This window comes from Zophobas morio, unplaced genomic scaffold (genome assembly GCF_036711695.1).
Source record: "Zophobas morio isolate AGI-343-1 ecotype UQ-CSIRO unplaced genomic scaffold, CSIRO_AGI_Zmor_V1 ptg000026l, whole genome shotgun sequence".
Classification (NCBI taxonomy): Eukaryota; Metazoa; Arthropoda; class Insecta; order Coleoptera; family Tenebrionidae; genus Zophobas; species Zophobas morio.
The window spans coordinates 9,922,476-9,945,133 of NW_026972131.1; the positions used below are offsets into that span (position 1 = coordinate 9,922,476).

Below are 22,658 nucleotides of genomic sequence, written 5' to 3' on the forward strand. Positions count from 1 at the left end.
TTCTATCGGTGCACGTATGTGCTCAAGTAACGTAACTTTTTATGACATCTTAATCTTACGACACGATAAACACACAAATCACTGAAAAACGGGAATAGCAGATTTTATTTAAGTAGTATAGGACGAATTTTCGAAAGGCGGCTTTCGTTTAAAAATTCTTCTCCTACATTTAAATACAAAATAATATGTTGTGAAACAGTCGTTGGGTATTTCCCAATAACAGTCTTAATAGTGAATAAATACGTTTCAGATATACGTTTTCGTGGAAGAAATCGATGAATAAATTAGTTGAGGTGCTTATTATTCTATGTCAAAACCGCAACCCATCGACGCGTTATCATTGTTGATTTTACTGAAATAAAGCATCTAGAGGCAAAAATCTGTAACACTTTTATTTACAGTAACAAAAAATAGTATATAAAATATAACAAATTATAGATAGAGTGATCACATTATAGCCACTCTGCGCATTGTCTTTTTTCTAAAATAAAAACCCTATACATATTTATAGAATAAGTTGTACTTTTACTTAATGTATGCTATAACCCCACATCCCAGGGGTTTGCCCGAATCACCATTAACCAAACTTTCGGCAGTCCCCCCCCTTCCGAGGTCATCGGGATTTGTGGAAATCACAATAGCCCGACCCACGATGCTCCTGGGTCCCCCGGACAAAGACAACAACGCGTCGACAATATCGAACTCCACTGACCCATCCTCCCCCACCTCGATATTCCCTAAATCCCCCACGTGACGCAACGGGTCACTGGGACCTCCATGCTGCAGCTAAAACACAAAATTCACCTACAACTGAAACACAAACCTTGAAAATTACCAAATATGGGTTAAAATGGGACCCTAGCTTGTCACACCCTTGCCTCAAGTCGCCGGACTGGTGAACATGCAACCCGTGCTTCCCTGGAGGTAAGTCGGTCAAGTTCCCTTTGACCAGAATGGGCCCGGTCGGTGGGTGCCTCTGGTAGAACACAATCTCGCCCTTTGCTGCCCCTTCGCCCTCCCCTTGGATCACAGCCACCGCACTGGCGGCCCTTAAATCCTATAAACGAAACTATACCTACTGAATTTTGTGTTAATGGTAACTGTCTTACGTAATTGTAGGGTTCAGCATAAACTTCATAGAGATCGCTCTGGAAGTTCTCCACCGCTGGGTACATTTTGATGATTAGAGGCCGATTTCCCAGTCCTGGAACTTCGTAGAGCGCGTTGCGCACGGAAATGGCTTGCATGGCAGCATTGTCCGCGTTCCTGATGAACAAACAGATCAAGCACGAAACGAGTACCGACTTCACCCACATGGTAGTCGCGAATGGCGGAAAAATTAACAAAGCGATTTATAAATAGTAATTTGAAGCTGCATGACACATGAATGGTATGTTGCCTGTTTTAAATGATCTGTTGTTTAACATCATCTCCTTGCGGTAAACAAGCTATAGATTATTCAGAAAAACACAAGGTGAAAAGTTGGGTACACCCACCGGTAGTAAGACAGAGAGGGAAAATCGTACTAGTCGTAACTAATGCAACGGAAATAGTAAACTGAGTTTTGTTTGTTTACTTTATAAATTGCTTCCTAATCTATTCATTAAAAAAATTATAGAGTAAATCGACGCGGGATGTATGTCATAATGATATCATAATGAGCATCCTTGAGCACACATTCTATTAATTTTTAATTGAGGTATTTCAGAAGAATGTATGTATTATTATCGAGGTACAAGGATTTGTGGGAGATACTCATACAGCATCACCTTCCGGCTGAAAATATTTTGGTACCACGAAAAATGAGTTAGTACGAGAAAAATGTATGACGCACTTCAGGTTTATTTTTTTTACAATTTTGTTTTATACTCGGATGGACCGAAAAAAGTGGCCATGAAAACTCCCATGAGTCACATATTATGCAAATGACCGTCTCGAGAATCTTGATAGTACAACTTCTAGGTTGTTTATTTATTTTTCGAAAAAAGTACTGCAACTTCATTGTTTTTTGACGTTTGTGTGTCGCAACTAAATGTCACTTCTTTTTAAATTCGCAGTAGTCAAAATTTCGGTACTATCCACAATCTAGGTAAAGTACCACCACGATCACCACTCCTCTGACGATCTTTTGCAGATATTCCAAAAACCACCAAAATGGAGAGCCAATTTCGCAACTATTGCAATCCTTGCAGATGCAGCAACAACTACATTTACTCCGAAAGCATCCCCGCTGGAGGTAGTACCTTCATCCCTTACACTAATCTAAATCCAGATAGCACTCCATCAAAAACCCGATCGAGACCTTCGAGCGCCAACAGCGTGAAATCACGCCTCAGCAAAAAAACCTCTGGTGATTCTTCCAAGAACGCATCATCCGACTCGAAAATCCTCAAACCGAATATCCCGTCGAAGGTGAAAGTGAACGTTTTGAAGAAAGCGAAGAAGGAAAAACCGGTGGTGGATTCAGACGGGGCGAAACTGCTCAAAGAGGAACTGGAGGTGATCAAAGAGCAGCTGTATTTGTTATCGGAACAGAGACAAAACTGTCCGCAAAATTGTGCGAAGAGCGACGAGCTTGAATGCTTGAGGGAGCACTGTGAGAATCAGGAGAAAGAGATACAGGAATTGAAGTGCAAAAACGCTAAGCTTCTCAAGAAAATTAAGAAGCAACCGGTGGATGATATAGACAATGCGATAACGACAAAGTCGCGTTTAGACGACTATGAGAAAAAACTGACGTTGTTGTACGACGAGTTCGTGGAAACGTCCAAAGTCATGGAGCTAAACCGGGAAAGAATCTGTCGCTGCATTAAAGAAAAATCAGACGAATACGAAGATAGAATAAAGTCGATGTCTAATTCGAAAACGAGCCAAGAGTCTGTGACTCAAGAGGTTCCAGAGACTTTAGAAGACACAAGCAAGTACGTTGAGCAAAATTCAGTCATGGCACAAACTATACAGAAACTAGAATCTGACTTGCATCAAGCTCTTCTCGAACTGGAAACATCGCGCAAAGTAAGTCTTAACCAAGCAGAAACCTTCTAGACTCAGTTTCTATTAACCACAGCAAGCATTAACAGCAGAAAAAAAACACCAAAAAGAAATCACCGAAAAAAACAAAGTCTTCCTCTTAGAAACACAAAAAAAGACCAAAGAAATCGAAGACCTGAAAGCCAAAATCCAAGAAAATAAATCTTGTCGTTGCAACCCTTGCAGACACAAATTAGCCGCCACGAACAACGAACTCCAAACCAAGTACGACCAACTAGCCCACAAATACAAACACATGGTCGATAAACTCAACATCTACCAACAAAGTACCAAAAAGAGGTAATTATATTTCGCTACAAATTGATTTAATTTTTTTGAATAGGAACGAAGAATTGCAGATGCTAAAGCAGCAAGAAAGTAACTTGCTTGCAGAGTACGTAAATCTGCAAGGTTTCTGCGAACAACTCAGATCTGTTATCAGCGAACACAAAGTCACCATGGCTCAACTCAACAGCGCGGTACACGAAAGAGACTCGGCTCTCCAGTGTCAACGAGCAGAACTGGCTTCCAAGGTAAATTTGACAGACGACCACAAATAAAACGATAGTTGTTTCAGTAGAACAAACAAGTCGAACTGTTGGCCAAAAGTGAAGATCGGTTGAAGAAGAAGGTCATCGAGCTCCAGGAAAATCTAGTCAGTATGACGGTGGCGTCCAATTCCATCAAACGCAGCCCGAATACCACTACGCTGTGTGCGGAGGATTGTTCCATACATTTGACGCAAGAACTCGAGGATTTGATGTAATTAGAGCATCTACTCTTATAGTTTTTACTTCCCGAGCGTGACCGACCCTCTACTTTTACTCCACCTTTCATGATCCCTAGAGTAGTAGTTTTTATTAGACAGATAATCTCCGAAAGTACTGGGCCGATAGTCGTCAAATTTTGTACCAATAATGTGATGACGTCACTTCCAAAAGACAAAATATAAGCCCGCCCACCCACCCAATCTCAATTGTGATGATTGTTTTTATTCAACGTGAATCAAGGAGGCGGAGCTTAACTGCATAAGTATTTTTCTTTACAACAAATTAAAAACATGTTTTTGAGTGTCGTGTTGTTCAAAAAATATTAGGTATTCTCAATTGTGATGACTTTTTTTAATCCAAGAAACTTAAAACACGTTTAAAATGGTCCATTTTCGTGAGAAAATGCGGATTTTGCAATTAAGCTCCGCCCCTCGGCTTACGACGAATAGAAAAAAATAATCAGAATGGAGACAGGGCGGGTGGGTGGGGCTTATATTTTGCCTTTTTTTTTTCTTAATATATATAGCCATCTTTTCATCACAATAAACTTAGAACATATGGTACATTCTTGCAAAGAAATATGGATTTCGAAATTATGGGGTCGAGCTTAATTGCAAAATCGATATTTCCTTATACAAATTTTCCATTTAAAAATGTTTTAAGTTTCATGTTGTAAAAAGGAGTCTACACATATTAAAACAAAAAGGCAAAACGTAAGCCCGCCCACCCGCCCTATCTCAATTGTGATGATTTTTTTTATTCAACGTGAATCAAGGAGGTGGAGCTTAACTGCAAACTACTTATTTCTTTAGAAGAAATTAAAAAGATGTATTTGAGTGTCGTGTTTTTCAAAGTATATTATGAATATTTGGAAAAAAATTAAAAATTTTAACAACGCCAACCCACCCCATCTCAGTTGTAATGATTTTTTTAATCCAAGAAATTTAAAACACTTTTAAAATTCATCACAGTTGAGATAGGTTGGGTGGGCGGGGCTTACATTTTGCCTATTGTTCTTAAGAACAAGAAATTTAAAACATGTTTAAAATGGTAAATTTGTATAGGGAAATATCGATTTTGAAATTATGCTCCACCCCTTGGTCACGATTGAGATTGAGACGGATGGGTGGGGCTTCTCTTTTGGTTTTGTTTTTTAATTAATACGTTTAGTTTTCTTTTATATAATGCGATTGCTTAAGAACATATTTCACATGGTAACTTCTCATAAGAAAAATAAGGATTTGACAATTAAGCTCCGCCCCTCGGCTTACGACGAATAGAAAAAATTACTCAGAATTGAGATAGGGCGGGTGGGCGGGGCTTATATTTTGCCTTGTTTTTTCGTAATATATACAGCTATCTTTTCACAAGAAGAAACTACATTTTTGCTAGGAAATATAGATTTTGAAATTATGGGGTGGAGCCTATTAACAAAATCCATATTTCTTTATACAATTTTTCCAGTTTAAAAATTTTTCATGTTGTAAAAAAAAGTCTACACATATTAAAACAAAAAGGCCAAATGTAAGCCCGCCCACCCGCCCTGTCTCAATTGTGATGATTTTTTTATTCGCCGTGTACCAAGGGGGGCGGAGCTTAACTGCAAAACACTTATTTCTTTGCAAGAAATTAAAAACATGGTTTTGAGTATCTTGTTGTTCAAAGAATATTATGTAGGTACATTAAGAAAAAAGGAAAAATATTTACCCCACCCACCCACCCCATATCAATTGTGATGATTTTTTTATTCCAAGAAACCTAAAACACGTTTAAAATGGTAAATTTTTGTGAGAAAATACGGATTTTGCAATTAAGTTTCGCCCCTCAGCTTACGACGAATAAAAAAAAATCATCAGAATTGAGATAGGGCGGGTGGGCAGGGCTTATATTTTGCCTTGTTTTTTCTTAATATATAGCCATCTTTTCACAACAAGAAACTTAAAACATAGGGCGGAGCCTAATTGCAAAATCGATATTTCCGTGTACAAATTTTCCATTTTAAACATGTTTTAAGTTTCATGTTGTAAAAAGAAGTCTACACATATTAAAACAAAAAGGCAAAATGTAAGCCCGCCCACCCGCCCTATCTCAATTGTGATGGTTTTTTTTATTCAACGTGAATCAAGGAGGTGGAGCTTAACTGCAAAACACTTATTTCTTTGCATTAAATTAAAAACATGTATATTAAGAAAAAAAAACAAAATATTGACCCAGCCCACCCCACCCCATCTCAATTGTGATGATTTTTTTTGTTAGAAAATTAAAACACGTTTAAAATGGTAAATTTTTGTCAGAAAATATGGATTTTGCAATTAGGCTCCGCCCCTAAGTATGCCAACGAATGAAAACTCTTTAGATCAGGGCGATATGGGCCTTAATCTTGTCTTAATATACATAGTACTCTTTGAATAACACGATACTCTAAAACATGTTTTTAATTTCTCGTCGAGAAATAACGATTTTGCAATTAAGCTCCGCCCCCTTGGTTCACATCGAATAAACAAAATCATCACAATTGAGACAGGGTGGGTGGGCGGGGCTGATATTTTGTCTTTGTTCTTAATATACGTAGTCGTCTTTCTCGTAGAGGAATAGGGATTTTCCAGTTGGCTCACGACGAATAAAAAAAAATCATCACAACTGAGATGGGGTGGGTGAAGTTTAATCTGTTTTTTTTTTAATATAGAATTTTCTTTCAATAATATGGATGATAGTTATATAGAGCCACATGTTTTCAGTTTCTTGTTGAAAAAAAAAGACTTCGTCTACTAAGAAATAGTGGGCAAAATATAAGCCCCGCCCACCCACCCCTTCCCAATTGTAATGAATTTTGTATTTATCGTGAGCTCGTCTCTCTACAAGAAATTACTATATGAAATATGTTTTGATTTTACAATTAAACTCCGCCCCTTGGTCTGATTAGGAATGAAAAATTATCACAATTGATAACCTTTGGCTTCATTTCTTCCTTAATATAGGTACATAGTATTCTTTGAACAACACGATACTCAAAAGCGTGTTTTTAATTTCTCCTAGAGAAATAGGGATTTTGCGGTTAAGCTCCGCCTGATTGGCTCACGACGAATAAAAAAAATCATGACAATTGAGATAGGGCGGGTGGGCGGGGCTACAGTATGCCTTTTTACTTTCCGAGTGTAAGCGAAGGAAGTATTGTAATCGAGCCCGTCGGCCGACTCTCTACTTTTACGTTTTCTCGACCTTTCAAGACTCCGAAAGTACTGGGCCGATAGTTGAAATTTTGTACTTATATTAGGAATATCATGAAATTTGTCTAATCATAAAATGTAGTGTTTAATTCAATAAAAAAGTCTGGACCGTCGGCACTGTGATTCGGTTATTGCAATTCGTAGAAAACATATTTTAGTTTAGTTTCTGTTTCATTCGCACATCTACAGGTTTTTTTTTGTTTCGCTTTTTATTGATTATAAATCACTATTCAAGAATAACAATAATACAATACTTTTATTATTAGTATTACAATGCATCAATCCAAATTGATATATGCGTCCTTACAAAAATGTGGATGACATCAACACAAAATTTTGTAATAGAAAAACTCACTTGTAACAAACGGTTAGCACGTTTTACTCAAACATTAGATACATATTTTTATTTTAGCTTATAAGGGTTGCCATAAAAAAACAACTGTACCTTAAGTGTGAGGGAAGTTCTGTCGAAATAACTTTCGACAATTTTTTTTAATAGTCCTGAATCGGTCGAACGTTACCATGACGTCACACTTATTTGTGTTTTAGTAACGCTCTGTACGAAGAAATTGACAAAACCTTAGAGAAGGATGAGCAAATCCAGAAACAGGCCCGCGAGATTTGTTGCTTGAGATGCGCGATGTCTGCCAAAGACACAGAACTGAAGTCTCTTCGTACCCAACTGAAAATCCTTCAACGTCGTTTCGATTCGACGGTAAAAGGAAGAGAAGCCAGTTTTCAGGTAAGAGACGGCTGAAAAGGCTTGCGTGCCGACACGCGTAAAGGTTAAAGTTGAACATTTTTCACTCAATCTTAACAAGAAATCTGTGAAACTTTCAGAAAATTGGCGAAAATCGATAACCACTTTTCAGTTGAAGCACAAAGATTACAAGTTTTATTTTTAGGACGCTGCGGATGAAGCTGCGGAGTCTGCAGAAGAGGACTTTAGTACAGTAGATTTGTAAAAAACCAAATATTGTGACTAAGCTATTTTGTAATGTTCTGTAAATAAAACTAGCTTGTGGTTTGAATCTTGTTTAATCGCTTGATTAGAACTTGACTTTGTTGGCGCAAATAACAAGCACGAACCCGAATTCCAAATAAATACTAAGTACGAGGGGCGCCCGCAACAGGTACCACCATTTCAACGAATACTCAACATTCACATTCACTATATAGTCATCAAATAAGTCGCTGCCGTTCAAAACAAGTACAGGTCTGCCGAATAGACACAACCCCCCAAGACAACTAACTTCCTCGTTTTTAAAGTCAATTATTTCCGGCTTAACAATCCCCTTAATTAGAGCCCCCTCAGGCAAAACAATCCTAATTGTGACACTTTCAATTGCCATCTTATCAAGTACGTAATCTATGGCACGTATTTGCAACAAAAAACTACTATCTAGTGTAAACAGGTACTCGTACAGTGGTACTTCGTACCGTAGAACGTACGACGTCTTCCACCCACCGAAAAGCGGATACCGGGTCCTAAATTTCAGAGTCATGTAGTTCAAAAAGTGGTAAATTTTAGTGGCGCTGCTATTGCCTAGAACGTCGTAGAACTGCACGTTTTCTGCGGACGCTGGTAGGTGGGTGTAGAGCCAGTTCGAAGCGCCTTTTTGGTCGGAGAGGGGTGCCAAAGCTGAGGGACTGTAAGGACCAACAAGACGCGCACCTAAAACCCAAAAATAACCAACTACGTATATAATACAACTCGGTACTATACCAATGTTGCGCACTATCACTTCGTCCTCAATTATAATCTTCCCGAAGTGGTTGATGTCGATGGTTCTTTCCAAGTTGGTTATAGTCAAAAACGCGTTATTATTGACGAAGACGATTTCAATCAAGCTCGAGTCGAACCTCACCGTGTTGTAAAAAATATAAACCAAACTGGTGTTGGTTCGAAACGATGGAACAAGCGACGTTTCTATTAGAGACTCGTTCCTCAACAAATACTCAACTTTGGAGAACTTGGTGTAGTACGATGAAAAAAATCTCGCTTGGTTTTCGAATTTCATTACTTGGTCTTCGTTTTCGTGGCGATTTTTCTGCGCGGGTTGGATTTTTCTGACGTATGCGATTTTGCCAAGGAGGGTGTATTTTTCGTTGGGGTGAATATTTCTGTTTAAATCGACCACGAAGGAGGAAAAGCGGGATTCGTTGGTTGGGGTTTGTTCGAATTCCAGTTCTGTTCCTTCTGGGTTGTAGAAGTGGATTCTGTGTGGGTCCGGTTCGGCCACGATGTATTTGTAGGTGTGTATGGTGTTGGGACCCCGATTTTGAAAGATGATTAGGTTCTTGGTTAAGGCAAACTGGTTTCTTAGGTCGGTTTTTGACTGGACTTCCAGGTTGACGATGTTGGTGACGTATCTGGCTTCAGAGTCACACGGGAGGGCGTAAATGAACAATAGTAGCATCAAATGGGGGCACATGGTGTTAACGCGTGGTTTAATGACGGTTGACGTGGGTTTGACAGCACTGACTAGATTACGCTGTATTGTGAAATTGTAATTATTGATTTTTTCTGTCATTTTTTTCTTACTCCTTCCCATTTCTCTCATTCTTTCTATTTCTTCACATGCATATCCCTTTCCTTCACAATACTTGTCTCTTTCGTTCCAAACATGTTTTCCTCCTTCCTTCGTCCTGGATTCCATCCCCTCCTGGTGCCTTTCCTCTTTTCAGTCTTTCAATCTGTCTTCCTATTTCATCTTCTGTTATTTCCGAACCTCTCCACATTTCTTCCGTCGTTGTGATTCCTTTATTTATTTTGCAGCATTTTTCCTCACAACCTCCCAATAATTCCATAAAGTGTCTTTTCCATTACTGTATTTTGATTTTTCTACTGACTTCAGTCTTCCTTCTCCGTTCCTTGTTTATATATCTCCATACTTCTTCTTCTGTTTTCAGGGACTTTATTGTCTTCTCTTCTTCTTCTCGTTTTTCTCTTTTTCTTTCTTCACATTTTCTCCGATAATTCTCTCTTGCTTTTAAGTACTCTTCTTTCCTTCCCCTGTTATTCTTCCATTTTCTTAATTTTTCTCTCGTTTTTCTCTTCAACTCACTACATTCTCCGTTCCATCCATTCTTCCTCCCTTGCCATATGTATATCTTTCTTTTTTCCGTAGCTTTTACAATTATGTTGATCGGTTCTGCTATAATAGCTTCTATATCTTCTTCTTCTTCTAGTTTCTTTATTTCTAGTCTACTTCTGTGTCTTTGATCATTCTTTTTTCTATTTCTTTTGTTTGTTTCTTGTTTCTTGTTTTCGTACTCTTGCTCTTTTCCTTTGATTTTTATTTTTAGTGGCATGTGGTCTAATTCTACCCTTTCCCCCCACCTTGAAACTCTCTATTTCCCACCCGCCCTCTCTCAGAATTGAGATAGGGCGGGTGGGCGGGGCTTATATTTTGCCTTGTTTTTTCGTAATATACATATAGCCATCTTTTCACAAAAAGAAACTACATTCTTGCTAGGAAATATAGATTTTTAAATTATAGGGTGGACCCTATTAACAAAATCGATATTTCCTTATACAAATGTTCCAGTTTAAAAATGTTTTAAGTTTCATGATGTAAAAAGAAGTCTACACGTATTAAAACAAAAAGGCCAAATGTAAGCCCGCCCACCCGCCCTGTCTCAATTGTGATGATTTTTTTTATTCGCCGTGTACCAAGGGGGCGGAGCTTAACTGCAAAACACTTATTTCTTTGCAAGAAATTAAGAACACGTTTTTGAGTATCGTGTTGTTCAAAGAATACTATGTATATTAAGAAAAAAGCCAAAATATTGACCCCGGCCACCCACCCCATCTCATTGTGATGACTTTTTCTTATTCTCAGAAATTTAAAGCACGTTTAAAAGGTAAGTTTTTGACAGAAAATATGGATTTTGCAATTAGGCTCCGCCCCTAAGAATGCGAACGAATGAAAACTTCATTATGGTTTAGATCAGGACGATATGGACCTTCATCTTGTCTTAATATACATAGTATTCTTTGACTAACACGATACTCTAAAACATGTTTTTAATTTCTCGTCGAGAAATAACGATTTTGCAGTTAAGCTCCGCCCTCTTGGTTCACATCGAATAAAAAAAATCATCACAATTGAGACAGGGTGGGTGGGCGGGGCTGATATTTTGTCTTTGTTCTTAATATACGTAGTCGTCTTTCTCGTAGAGGAATAGGGATTTTGCAGTTGGCTCACGACGAATAAAAAAAAAACATCACAATTGAGATAGTGTGGGTGATGTTAAAGCTGTTTTTTTTAATATAGAATTTTCTTTCAATAATATGGATGATAGTTATATAGAGATTCAAATTTTCAGTTTCTTGTTGGAAAAAAAAGACTTCGTGTACTAAGAAAAAGTGGGCAAAATATAAGCCCCGCCCACCCACCCCTTCTCAATTGTAATGAATTTTGTATTTATCGTGAGCTCGTTTCTCTACAAGAAATTACTATATGAAATATGTTTTGGTAGAATTTCTTTTTTTCTAGTCTACTTCTGTATCTTTGATTATTCTTTTTTCTATTTCGTTTCTTGTCTTTTGTTTTTCGTACTCTTGGTCTTTTTCTTTGATTTTTATTTCTAGTGGCATGTGGTCTGATTCTATCCTTTCCCCCACTTTGAAACTCTCTACTTTTTCCCACGCCTCTTCATTGACAATCCCATAGTCTATAATTGATTCTCCCCCAGCCCCTACGTACGTTCATTCTCCTTCTTCATCTCCTTCCTGGTTTCCATTCAAAATTTCCCATCCCATTTCATCTATTATCTTCCACAATATTTTCCCTTCTTTGTTATTTGCTTTGTCTTTTGTTCCTCCTTTCTCTCCCTTTTGTTTATCTATTATTCTTGTCCCCTTATCGCCAAATCTTGTATTAAAATTCCCCCCCTATAAGTATTTTTTCGTCTCCTTTTTCTTTTGTTTCCTTTTCTATGTTTATCTTGGTTTCCTCCATTTTCTTGCTATAAACGGTTATTATTTCCCACCGACTGTTATCCAACTGTATTACTTTCTTCATTAGTCCGTTTTTATTATTACTTCCCTTTTCCAATTCTGGCATTTCTTTTCGAATTCCCATTACTATTTCCCTCAGCTTACGACGAATAGAAAAAATAATCAGAATTGAGACAGGGCGGGTGGGCGGGGCTTATATTTTGCCTTGCTTTTTCTATATATATTAAGAAAAAAAGCCAAAATATTGAACCCACCCACCCATCCCATCTCAATTGTGATGATTTTTTTTTTATTCTCAAAAATTTTAAACACGTTTAAAATGGTAAGTTTTTGTCAGAAAATATGGATTCTGCAATTAGGCTCTGCCCCTAAGAATGCCAACGAATGAAAACTTCATTATGGTTTAGATCAGGGCGATATGGGCCTTCATCTTGTCTTAGTATACATAGTATTCTTTGAATAACACGATACTCTAAAACATGTTTTTAATTTCTCGTCGAGAAATAAGGATTTTGCAGTTAAGCTCAGTTCACATCGAATAAAAAAAATCATCACAATTGAGACAGGGTGGGTGGGCGGGGCTGATATTTTGTCTTTGTTCTTAATATACGTAGTCGTCTTTCTCGTAGAGGAATAGGGATTTTGCAGTTGGCTCACGACGAATAAAAAAAAATCATCTCAATTGAGATAGCGTGGGTGAAGTTTAAGCTGTTTTTTTTTTAATATAGAATTTTCTTTCAATAATATGGATGATAGTTATATAGAGATACATGTTTTCAGTTTCTTGTTGGAAAAAAAGACTTCGTGTACTAAGAAAAAGTAGGCAAAATATAAGCCCCGCCCACCCACCCCTTCTCAATTGTAATGAATTTTGTATTTATCGTGAGCTCGTTTCTTTACAAGAAATTACTATATGAAATATGTTTTGGTAGAATTTCTTTTTTTCTAGTTGCATTTCTTTTCGAATTCCCATTACTATTCCCCCGCTTGTTCTCCCCTTTTTCTTTTCCTTTATCGCCCCTTGACACTCCCACATATATTCTTGTGGTAGTGTCTCTTCAAATTTCTCCCAGTTTTCTCTTTGTACCCATGTCTCTACTAGCCCCACCACATTAAATTTCCCCACGTAGTCCCAGAACTTCGTTTCCTTTTTTCGCAACCCTTGGACATTCCAAAACAGTACCTTCCCCCCTTTTCCTCCTAATTTTGTACCAGCTTCCCTTTTTCCGATTTCCCTATCTGCATCCTTTATTCCTTTTCCTTTGCCTTGTTTCCTTCCATTTTTCCTCCTTTTCTTCCTTTTCTTTTGGCTCTTTACTAAAAATTTTCTACCTTCTTGAGTCTGCCCTCTTCTTTTATTTCGATTTGAATTTTTCTTTCCGTTTTCGACCATTTATGTAAACGACCGTTTTAAATTCTCCTTGCTTTTCATTACATTTATTTTTTACTTATGTATAAAAAGTAGCACAGTTGGTGGAGGTAAAATAAAATCACTACACTGATCTGATGTAATTTAATTTAATAAAACAAAATACACTGTACAATATTTTTCTGATTCTATGAAATAATAGACATCCCAGAAATTATCTTACTTTCAACAAATTCTTCTCTAAACCTACTCTAAACGCTAAAATTAACAAAGCAAAATTTTTCCTATACCACTCAAAATTATACTTCAAATGGCGCTCCCAGTTCTTATCCAGGAAGCTTTTGTAAAATTCACTCATTTCTTCGGCCGACAGGGGTGTTTTTTCGCCTGCTTTGTGTCTCTGATTGATGTACCTCTGACGTTCCTTAAAGGAAAAAAATTTTTCTTGTGCCCTACTTTCACACTCACAGTATTATACCTTGATAAAATTTGCGTTGTGGTTTGCCCAGAATTCCTGATTCCACTCTTGTGTAGCGTTCTGCATTTCCCTCAACTGGCGCTGCAAAGCTGTCTCATTTCCAAGCTTTTTTCTAATAATAGGTCTGAGATTTGAGATTGAATCAGGGGCACCTATAATATCGACGTCGTTCTTCTCTGACATTACTATAACCGGGTCTTCTTCATATTTTTCTTCAAAAAGTGGTTGCGATTGTTCATTATTTCTGAAAATATAGCTTTCATTAAAAAATTCTGTGTTGGGAGAACGAATAATACCTTGTAGCAAATGTGTGTCGACTGCCCAAATTATCAAAACTTACGACAAATTTAAGATGTGTCCTTAAAACACTGTTTGAATATCGGGACAACATTCTGGGGCGATCATGGGGGCATTTGTCAACACAGTTCTTCAATTAACCTGACTTTTTTAGAAATTGTAGGTTATGTTGTGCTAGTTTTGGTTTGACGTTTTTGACACTACAAGGGGTGACCTCTTTTGGTAAATGTATGAATGTTGAAAGTTTCCCGCTTTTGAAATTCATTCCGCCCTACGACCTTAATATTTACAAAAACATAAACGAGAAATATTAGTTTTACTGGTATTATCCATTACAAAAAAATTCATTTTTATTTATCGTTGTGCACTACGTCGCTGCAGACGCTTCAGTTTCCTTTTCTTTTTTGTTCCTTGTTTTTGTTGAAAAGAGGCATTCGTTTTTATTTTCACTGCACTGGCTGGAAATGGTTGTTCCTGTTTCTTTCTGGGTGACTTTTTACCTTTTCCACTCACATTGGTTTCCTTTTTTTCTACTTTTCTAATTGCGGATTTTCTTCGTCGTCTTTTTGGCGTGTCACTTTCATTTATTTTATTTTCCACCAAACTTTTTGAGACGCGTTTTTTCCGTTTTCGTTTGGACAATGTTTGACTTTTATTATTCCCAGTATTTTCTCCAGTGTCTGCTTTGGATGCAGATATTTTTTGTTTTCGTTTCAGCGGTGTTTGCATTTCGCTGTCGCTAATGTTAATAACCTCCCCAACATCTTCATCACCTTCTGGTGTACTTATTCTTTCCACGTCGCTGTCATCGCACCGAATTACAGAATCCTCGCCAATATCTACAACGTCCCAGGGGACGTCTTCAGAGATAGGAATATCGTCCTTAACAAAAATACAAGAGATAGGGTCGTCTTTAACAAGAATATACTCATCACAAAATTCAACCTCATCATCAGAATCTGTTAGTTTTAAATAAGACAAAATAGGTTCATCATCAAGAATCTCAATCACGTTATCCAGATCCAACCAATCAATCTCCAACCACTCATCCAAATGACTGGGGAAAATGTACCCTTCCGGCAACCACTGCACCCCAGAATTCCCCAAACTCGAGGAATACGGCAACAAATTCCCATACAACTCACAACAATACTTCAAGGCATTTTTAGCAACCACAAAAATCCTGGCAGCTGTCGCAAAAATAACAATAGCGACTTTCCAAAAATGCCCTATTCTTAATCTCTGCTGCATGGCAGCTGAAACCTCCTTACAAGCTTCCAAAGTTGCGCACAACAGCTTTCCCACTCCTTGTAGGCGTACTAAAACATAATCCAACATGTTTTTTGTCAACATGTAGGTGTTGTTGGCTTTGTAATTCTGAGGAATTGTGACCAACAGCACGTTCAACGCCGCCGAAATGTGCATTCTCTGGTAAGTCCGCAGAATGTGGTTGAGTTTTTCGACGATTTTGAAATCCTTAGAGGACCGAAATTTCATCTTGAAACGGTAGACTGAGCGTGAGAGTAGAGCGGCTTCAGTGAATAAGTGGTGCTGGTTTGAGAAAAAGTTGACTCCTTCTTGGAGAACGGCATGCAGGAGGCGCACATCTGAAACGTTTTTTGGTTTTATTGTAAAAGGGGCGATTTTGGGGTTATTTACCGATTTGCTTTGTGCAGGCTTTACAGCTGGTGACTGGGGGTGGCTCCAAATCTTTAATGTTCCACAGATCCATTTCGACAGGGCTTGCTTAGCGTAATGAACTCGAATTACTTGTTATTAAAATTAAACATAAACCTAACCTCACTTCTGCAGGTTGTGGATTCGACGTTTTTTTACAGTCAACTAGTGGTGACCCCTTCTGGTCAATGTAGGTACAAATGTCGAAATTTGCCGCCTTTGAATTTCATTCCGTCCTCCGACCCAAATATTTATAAAAACACAATTGACAGAGACCAGGGTTGTTGTGCAAATTTGGGTCAATGTTTGTCTGAAACTGTACAAAACATACCTATTTCAACTAAAAATCTAGAATTGCCAACAGACTCAATCAGTTTTTATCGCACGGTAGTACTAAAAGTTTTTACGGAATTTGAATGACGGGTGTACGATTAAAAATATATTTGGAGTAGACGCTGGAATTATTATTTGCTGTTTTTGATAATGGGGTAATTATTTTGGAAGACTAAGTAGGCAACCAAATATACTTCAGAGCATGGTTGTACAATAGAAGAAAAGTGACGGATTTAAGTTGATTACTACAAAAATTTACTATTTTAGACATGTTTAAAGTTTATTGTTGTCGAAATAAGTCTACACATATTAAGAAAAAAAAAAACAAAATAAGGCCCCGCCTACCCACCCTGTCTCATTTGTGATGATTTTTTTTTATTCGTTGTGAGCTAAGGGGGCGGAGTTTAACTGCAAAATCCTTATTTCTCTACGAAAAATTAAAAACATGTTTTTGATTATCGTGTTGCTCAAAGAATACTACGAATATTGAGAAAAAAGACCAAATATAAGCACCCGCCCACCCGCCCTATCTCAATTGTGATGATTTTCTTTTTAAATCGTCGAGAGCCAAAGGAGCGAAATTTAATTGCAAAATCCTTATTATTTCTCTAAAAAAAATTACCATATAAGACATGTTTGTGAGTATTATATAAGAAAAAATGAAGTCAAAGGTTAAGCCACACTCATACCTGCCTTGACCTAAATAGTAATGAAGTTTTCATTCGTTGTTAGACCTAGGGGCGGAGCCTAATTGCAAAATCCATATTTCCTTAAAAAAATTTGCCATTTTAAACCTGTTTTAAGTTTCTAAGAATAAAAAAACCATCACAATCGAGATGGGGTGGGTGGGCGGGGTTTATATTTTGCATTCTTTTTTCTTAATATACGTAGTATTCTTTGAACAACACGATACTCAAAAACATGTTTAATTTCTTGCAAAGAAATAAGTATTTTGCAGTTATGCTCCGCCCCCTTGGTTCACGACGAATAAAAATCATCACAATTGAGACAGGGTGGGTGGGCGGGCTTATATTTTTCTTTTTTGTTTTAATATGTGTAGACTTTTTCCACATGAAACTTCAAACATGTTTAAAATGGAAAATTTGTGTAAGGAAATATCGATTTTAAAATTAGAGTCCGCGCCATAATTACAAAATCTATTTTTCCTTACAAACATGTACCATTTTAGCCATGTTTTAAGTTTCTTGTTGTGAAAAGATGGCTACGTATTTTAAGAAAAAAAAAAGGCAAAATATAAGCCCCGCCCACCCACCCCATCTTAAATCTGGTGATTTTTTTATTCATCGTAAGCCGAGGAATGAAGCCTAATTGCAAAATCCATATTTCCTTACGAAAATATATCACTTTTAACGTGTTTTAGGTTTCTAAGAATAAAAAAATCATTACAATCGAGATGGGGTGGGTGGGTGGGGTTTATATTTTTTTTTGTTTTAATATGTGTAGACTTTTTTCACATGAAACTTAAAAGATGTTTAAAATGGAAAATTTGTATAAGGAAATCTCGATTTTGCAATTAGGTTCCCCCCCCATAATTGCAAAATCTATATTTCCTTGCAAACATTTTAACCATGTTTTAAGTTTCTTGTTGTGAAAAGATGGCAATGTATATTAAGAAAAAAAAAGGCAAAATATAAGCCCCGCCGACCCACCCTATCTTAATTCTGGTGATTTTTTTATTCATCGTAATCCGAGGGGTGGAGCCTAATTGCAGAATTTTTATTTTTTTACGAGAAATTACCACGTGAAATATGCTCTTAAGCAATCGTGTTATACAAAGAAAACTAAAAATGTATTAATTAAAAAAGAAAACCAAAAGAGAAGACGGTTAACGCTCACTATTTATAAAAAAAAATATATTTAACTACTCTAACTACATAGTTAAAAATGTAGTTAAATACATTTGATAAAAAGTAGTTATAGTTGAAGTTAAGTTAAGGGAGACATTAATTTTATTTCTAGTATTCATTACAAAAGTAATACAAATAGATTCATTTTTAATAACAGACATGCTCTACATTCGCTGCAGACGTTTGAATTTCTTGTGTTGAAAAGAAATCTCGTGTTCTTTTTTATATCTTTGATTTTAGGATTTTAGTAAATAAGGTAAATAAGAGGTAAGTGTAACCTCACTTTTGTTGTTTAAATTTTTTGATATGACATTTATGTTAGTGTTGGGCATTATCGACATATTTCACTAATCGAATGAATCGAAATAATCGTTCAAAATTATCGAATAATCACTCGAAAATTCTATTATTGTCCAGTGCGCATGCGTGACTTGACGAAATCTGAATCGAACATTCAATTACGATTTATTTATTGATTGAAAATAGTTTCATTATCAGTGGTCCGTATTCTTTTCCCTTAATTAATATTTAGAGACGTTCGTTATTTTTTTTTTCTCTTTTTTATATGCTTTTATCGTATTCTTTTCTCACTCATTGTAATCAAAATTTTAGAAACCGATTGGCTTAACAAAAGGGAAATCATACGCCCCAATATGTTTGTAAAAATAATTACCCACAATAAATTACTACGTTAAAAATTTTGTATTAGAAAGACATAATTGCAAAGAAAGACGCCTCCCAGATACCATTTGTGATGACTTTAATGGCAACTTTGGTAACATTTGTGTGGCTTCTATATTCAATCATTTTAAAAGATACCTTCATGCTGGTAAAGTTTTAAACTAAGAAAACGCGCGTTTTAATTATTTTTTAAGGCACAACATATAGCGGGATTCCTTCTGTGTTTCATACAAATGGCGTTAATCGTGACATTCCGGGGTAAGTCCGCAAAAGCAACCAAAAAGAAGAAAAACTAGGGTATAAAATGACTTTAAAAAAGTTTGTAACCCGTAATTTTACATTCCAGGTAAGTAAGCCGAAAGTAGTGATACAGACGAAATGTGAAGCGTCTAATTTAGTAAAAATATATATATTTTAATAACCGTTTTGTAATTCCGACTTGTGGAAAATAAAATTCGCCCCTAAATAAAAATCCAAATATCTATATTGTATTAGAAAACTATTTACAAAAATGTATGTTACTGTTATAACACTACAAAAATAACACAGTTAGAAAACAAAATATAGATACTTATCAAAATATGTATACAAAAATAATTTATAAATATTAACATAAAACTGTACAGTTTATTACAAAGTAGAACAAAAGGAAGTACAAAATGTTCAATCTGGCAAACAATTAACACTCACGGTCTTAGTTTGTATGTAATTCACCCAACAAATTGGTGACCAATTTGGCACACAATAAATTCCAAACGTGTTACAACGTCTGATAAATTACATACAATTCTTAGAGAGAGGTAGTACAAAATATACCTATTGCCACACTAGTTTACAAATTTCGTTTATATTTTGCTTTTTTGTTTTGATATGTGTAGACTTTTTTCACATGAAACTTAAAACATGTTTAAAATGGAAAATTTGTATAAGAAAATATCGATTTTGCAATTAGGATCCGTGCCATAATTGCAAAATCTACCAATTACAATACATACATAAATACAAAATGTACCATTTTAACTATGTTTTAAGTTTCTTGTTGTGAAAAGATGACTACGTATATTAAGAAAAAAAAAAAGGCAAAATATAACCAACGCCCACCCACCCTATCTTAATTCTGGTGATTTTCTTTATTCATCCTAAGCCGAGGGGTGGAGCCTAATTGCAAAATCCATATTTTCTTTCAAAAATTTACCATTTCAAACGTGTTTTAGGTTTCTAAGAATAAAAATCATCAGAATTCGTTTGTTTTAAATAAAACAAAATAGCATCATCATCAAGAATCTCAACCACGTTATCCAGATCCAACCAATCAATTTCCAACCACTCGTCCAAATGACTGGGGAAAATGTACCCTTCCGGCAGCCACTGCACCCCAGAATTCCCCAAACTCGCCGAATACGGCAACAAATGCCCATACATCTCACAAGAATACTTTAAGGCATTTTTAACAACCACAAAAAGCCTGGCAGCTGTGGCAAAAATAACAATAGCGACTTTCCAAAAATGGCCAAGTCTTAATCTCTGCTGCATGGCAGCTGAAACCTCCTTACAAGCTTCCAAAGTTGCGCACAACAGCTTTCCCACTCCTTGCAGGCGCACTAAAACATAATCCAACATGTTTTTTGTCAACATGTAGGTGTTGTTGGATTTGTAATTCTGAGGAATTGTGACCAACAGCACGTTCAACGCCGCCGAAATGTGCATTCTCTGGTAAGTCCGCAGAATGTGGTTGAGTTTTTCCACGATTTTGAAATCCTTAGAGGAACGAAATTTCACCTTGAAACGGTAGACTGAGCGTGAGAGTAAAGCGGCTTCGGTGAATAAGTGGTGTTGGTTTGAGAAAAAGTTGACTCCTTCTTGGAGAACGGCATGCAGGAGGCGTACATCTGAAACGGTTTATCGTTTTAGTAAAAAAAAGGGGCAATTTTGGGGTTATTTACCGATTTGCTTTGTGCAGGCTTTACAGCTGATGACTGGGGGTGGCTCCAAATCTTTAATGTTCCACAGATCCATTTCGACAGGGTTTACTTAGCGTGATGAACTCGAATTACTTGTTATTAAAATTAAACATAAACCTAACCTCATTTTTGCAGGTTGTGGGTTCGACGTTTTTGACAGTCAACTTGTGGTGACCCCTTCTGGTCAATGTAGGTACAAATGTCGAAATTTGCCGCCTTTGAATTTCATTCCGTCCTCCGACCCAAATATTTATAAAAACATTGTAATAACCCAAACTTGCGGGATATTACAACATAATTGACAGAGACCAGGGTTGTTGTGCAAATTTGTGTCAATGTTTGTCTGAAACTGTAGAAAACATACCAATTTCAACTAAAAATCTAGAATTGCCAACAGAATCAATCAGTTTTTATCGCACGGTAGTACTAAAAGTTTTTACGGAATTTGAATGACGGGTGTACGATTAAAAATATATTTGGAGTATACGCTGGAATTATTATTTGCTGTTTCTGATAATGGGGTAATTATTTTGGAAGACTAAGTAGGCAACCAAATATACTTCAGAGCATGGTTGTAGAAGAAAAGTGAAAGATTTAAATTGATTACTACAAAAATTTACCATTTTAGACATGTTTGAAGTTTATTGTTGGCAAAATAAGTCCACACATATTAAAAAAAAAGACTAAATATAGCCCCGCCCTCGGTGTGAGCCAAGGGGGCGGAGCTTAACTGCAAAATCCTTATTTCTCTACGAAAAATTAAAAACAAGTTTTGATTATCGTGTTGCTCAAAGAATACTACGTATATTGAGAAAAAAGACCAAATATAAGCCCCGCCCACCCGCCCTATCTCAATTGCGATGATTTTTTTTTTAATCGTCGAGAACCAAAGGAGCGAAATTTAATTGCAAAATCCTTATTATTTCTCTAAAAAAAATTACCATGTAAGACATGTTTGTGAGCATAATATAAGAAAAAATTGAAGCCAAAGATTAAGCCACACTCATACCTGCCTTGACCTAAATAGTAATGAACTTTTCATTCGTTGTTAGACCTAGGGGCGGAGCCTAATTGCAAAATCCATATTTCCTTACAAAAATTTGCCATTTTAAACGTGTTTTAAGTTTTTAAGAATAAAAAAATCATCACAATCGAGATGGGGTGGGTGGGCGGGGTTTATACTTTGCGTTCTTTTTTCTTAATATACGTAGTGTTCTTTGAACAACACGATACTCAAAAACATGTTTAATTTCTTGCAAAGAAATAAGTATTTTGCAGTTAAGCTCACGCTTGGTTCACGGCAAATACAAAAAATCATCACAATTGAGACAGGGCGGGTGGGCAGGTTTACATTTTGCCTTTTTGTTTTCATATGTGTAGACTTTTTTTCACAACGTGAAACCTAAAACATGTTTAAAATGGAAAATTTGTATAAGGAAATATAGATTTTTAAATTAGGGTCCGCGCTATAATTACAAAATATATTTTTCCTTACAAACATGTACCATTTTAGCCATGTTTTAAGTTTCTTGTTGTGAAAAGATGGCTACGTATTTTAAGAAAAAAAAAGGCAAAATATAAGCCCCGCCCACCCACCCTATCTTAAATCTGGTGATTTTTTGTATTCATCGTGAGCCGAGGAGTGAAGCCTAATTGCAAAATCCATATTTCCTTACGAAAATATATCATTTTAAACGTGTTTTAGGTTTCTAAGAATAAAAAAAATCATCACAATCGAGATGGGGTGGGTGGGCGGGGTTTATATTTTGCGTTTTTTTCTTAATATGCGTAGTATACTTTGAACACGATACTCAAAAACATGTTTTTAAATTCTTGTGAGAAAATAAGTATTTTGCAGTTAAGCTCCGCTCCCTTGGTTCACAGCGAATACAAAAAATCATCACAATTGAGACAGGGCGGGTGGGCGGGCTTATATTTTCCTTTTTTGTTTTATTATGTGTAGATTTTTTTTCACATGAAACGTAAAACATGTTTAAAATG

General features: G+C 36.5%; 6 protein-coding genes and 1 long non-coding RNA gene across 7 annotated transcripts; 2 read left to right on the forward strand and 5 right to left on the reverse strand.

The window, feature by feature from the left end:
* Positions 1-371: 371 nt before the first annotated feature.
* LOC135136298 (superoxide dismutase [Cu-Zn]-like) lies at positions 372-1,383 on the reverse strand. Its single transcript, XM_064065512.1, has 3 exons — positions 1,110-1,383; positions 836-1,057; positions 372-786 (listed from the first exon to the last, which is right to left on the reverse strand). Exons 1-3 carry the CDS (start codon positions 1,314-1,316, stop codon positions 526-528), a joined length of 690 nt encoding a protein of 229 aa, XP_063921582.1. The 5' UTR covers positions 1,317-1,383; the 3' UTR covers positions 372-525.
* Positions 1,384-1,997: 614 nt separating this feature from the next.
* LOC135136227 (protein Hook homolog 2-like) lies at positions 1,998-8,058 on the forward strand. Its single transcript, XM_064065417.1, has 7 exons — positions 1,998-2,089; positions 2,135-3,015; positions 3,068-3,330; positions 3,374-3,563; positions 3,611-3,792; positions 7,577-7,769; positions 7,933-8,058. Exons 2-7 carry the CDS (start codon positions 2,155-2,157, stop codon positions 7,990-7,992), a joined length of 1,749 nt encoding a protein of 582 aa, XP_063921487.1. The 5' UTR covers positions 1,998-2,089; positions 2,135-2,154; the 3' UTR covers positions 7,993-8,058.
* A 17-nt stretch (positions 8,059-8,075) lies between these two features.
* Positions 8,076-9,490, reverse strand: LOC135136592 (dolichyl-diphosphooligosaccharide--protein glycosyltransferase subunit 1-like). Its single transcript, XM_064065951.1, has 2 exons — positions 8,754-9,490; positions 8,076-8,702 (listed from the first exon to the last, which is right to left on the reverse strand). Exons 1-2 carry the CDS (start codon positions 9,460-9,462, stop codon positions 8,077-8,079), a joined length of 1,335 nt encoding a protein of 444 aa, XP_063922021.1. The 5' UTR covers positions 9,463-9,490; the 3' UTR covers position 8,076.
* A 4,007-nt stretch (positions 9,491-13,497) lies between these two features.
* LOC135136421 (cytochrome c oxidase assembly factor 8) lies at positions 13,498-14,339 on the reverse strand. Its single transcript, XM_064065676.1, has 3 exons — positions 14,137-14,339; positions 13,841-14,084; positions 13,498-13,786 (listed from the first exon to the last, which is right to left on the reverse strand). The coding sequence occupies exons 1-3, from the start codon at positions 14,229-14,231 to the stop codon at positions 13,577-13,579; spliced, it is 549 nt and encodes a 182-aa protein (XP_063921746.1). The 5' UTR covers positions 14,232-14,339; the 3' UTR covers positions 13,498-13,576.
* Positions 14,340-14,436: 97 nt separating this feature from the next.
* LOC135136420 (uncharacterized) lies at positions 14,437-16,243 on the reverse strand. The gene is made up of 2 exons (XM_064065675.1): positions 15,797-16,243; positions 14,437-15,744 (listed from the first exon to the last, which is right to left on the reverse strand). The coding sequence occupies exons 1-2, from the start codon at positions 15,867-15,869 to the stop codon at positions 14,492-14,494; spliced, it is 1,326 nt and encodes a 441-aa protein (XP_063921745.1). The 5' UTR covers positions 15,870-16,243; the 3' UTR covers positions 14,437-14,491.
* Positions 16,244-18,730: 2,487 nt separating this feature from the next.
* LOC135136185 (uncharacterized) lies at positions 18,731-19,180 on the forward strand. Its single transcript, XR_010281675.1, has 2 exons — positions 18,731-18,844; positions 18,891-19,180. It is a non-coding gene; the product is annotated as an uncharacterized LOC135136185 (long non-coding RNA).
* Positions 19,159-20,821, reverse strand: LOC135136184 (uncharacterized). The gene is made up of 2 exons (XM_064065352.1): positions 20,640-20,821; positions 19,159-20,585 (listed from the first exon to the last, which is right to left on the reverse strand). The coding sequence occupies exons 1-2, from the start codon at positions 20,710-20,712 to the stop codon at positions 19,915-19,917; spliced, it is 744 nt and encodes a 247-aa protein (XP_063921422.1). The 5' UTR covers positions 20,713-20,821; the 3' UTR covers positions 19,159-19,914.
* Between the last annotated feature and the right edge of the window lie 1,837 nt (positions 20,822-22,658).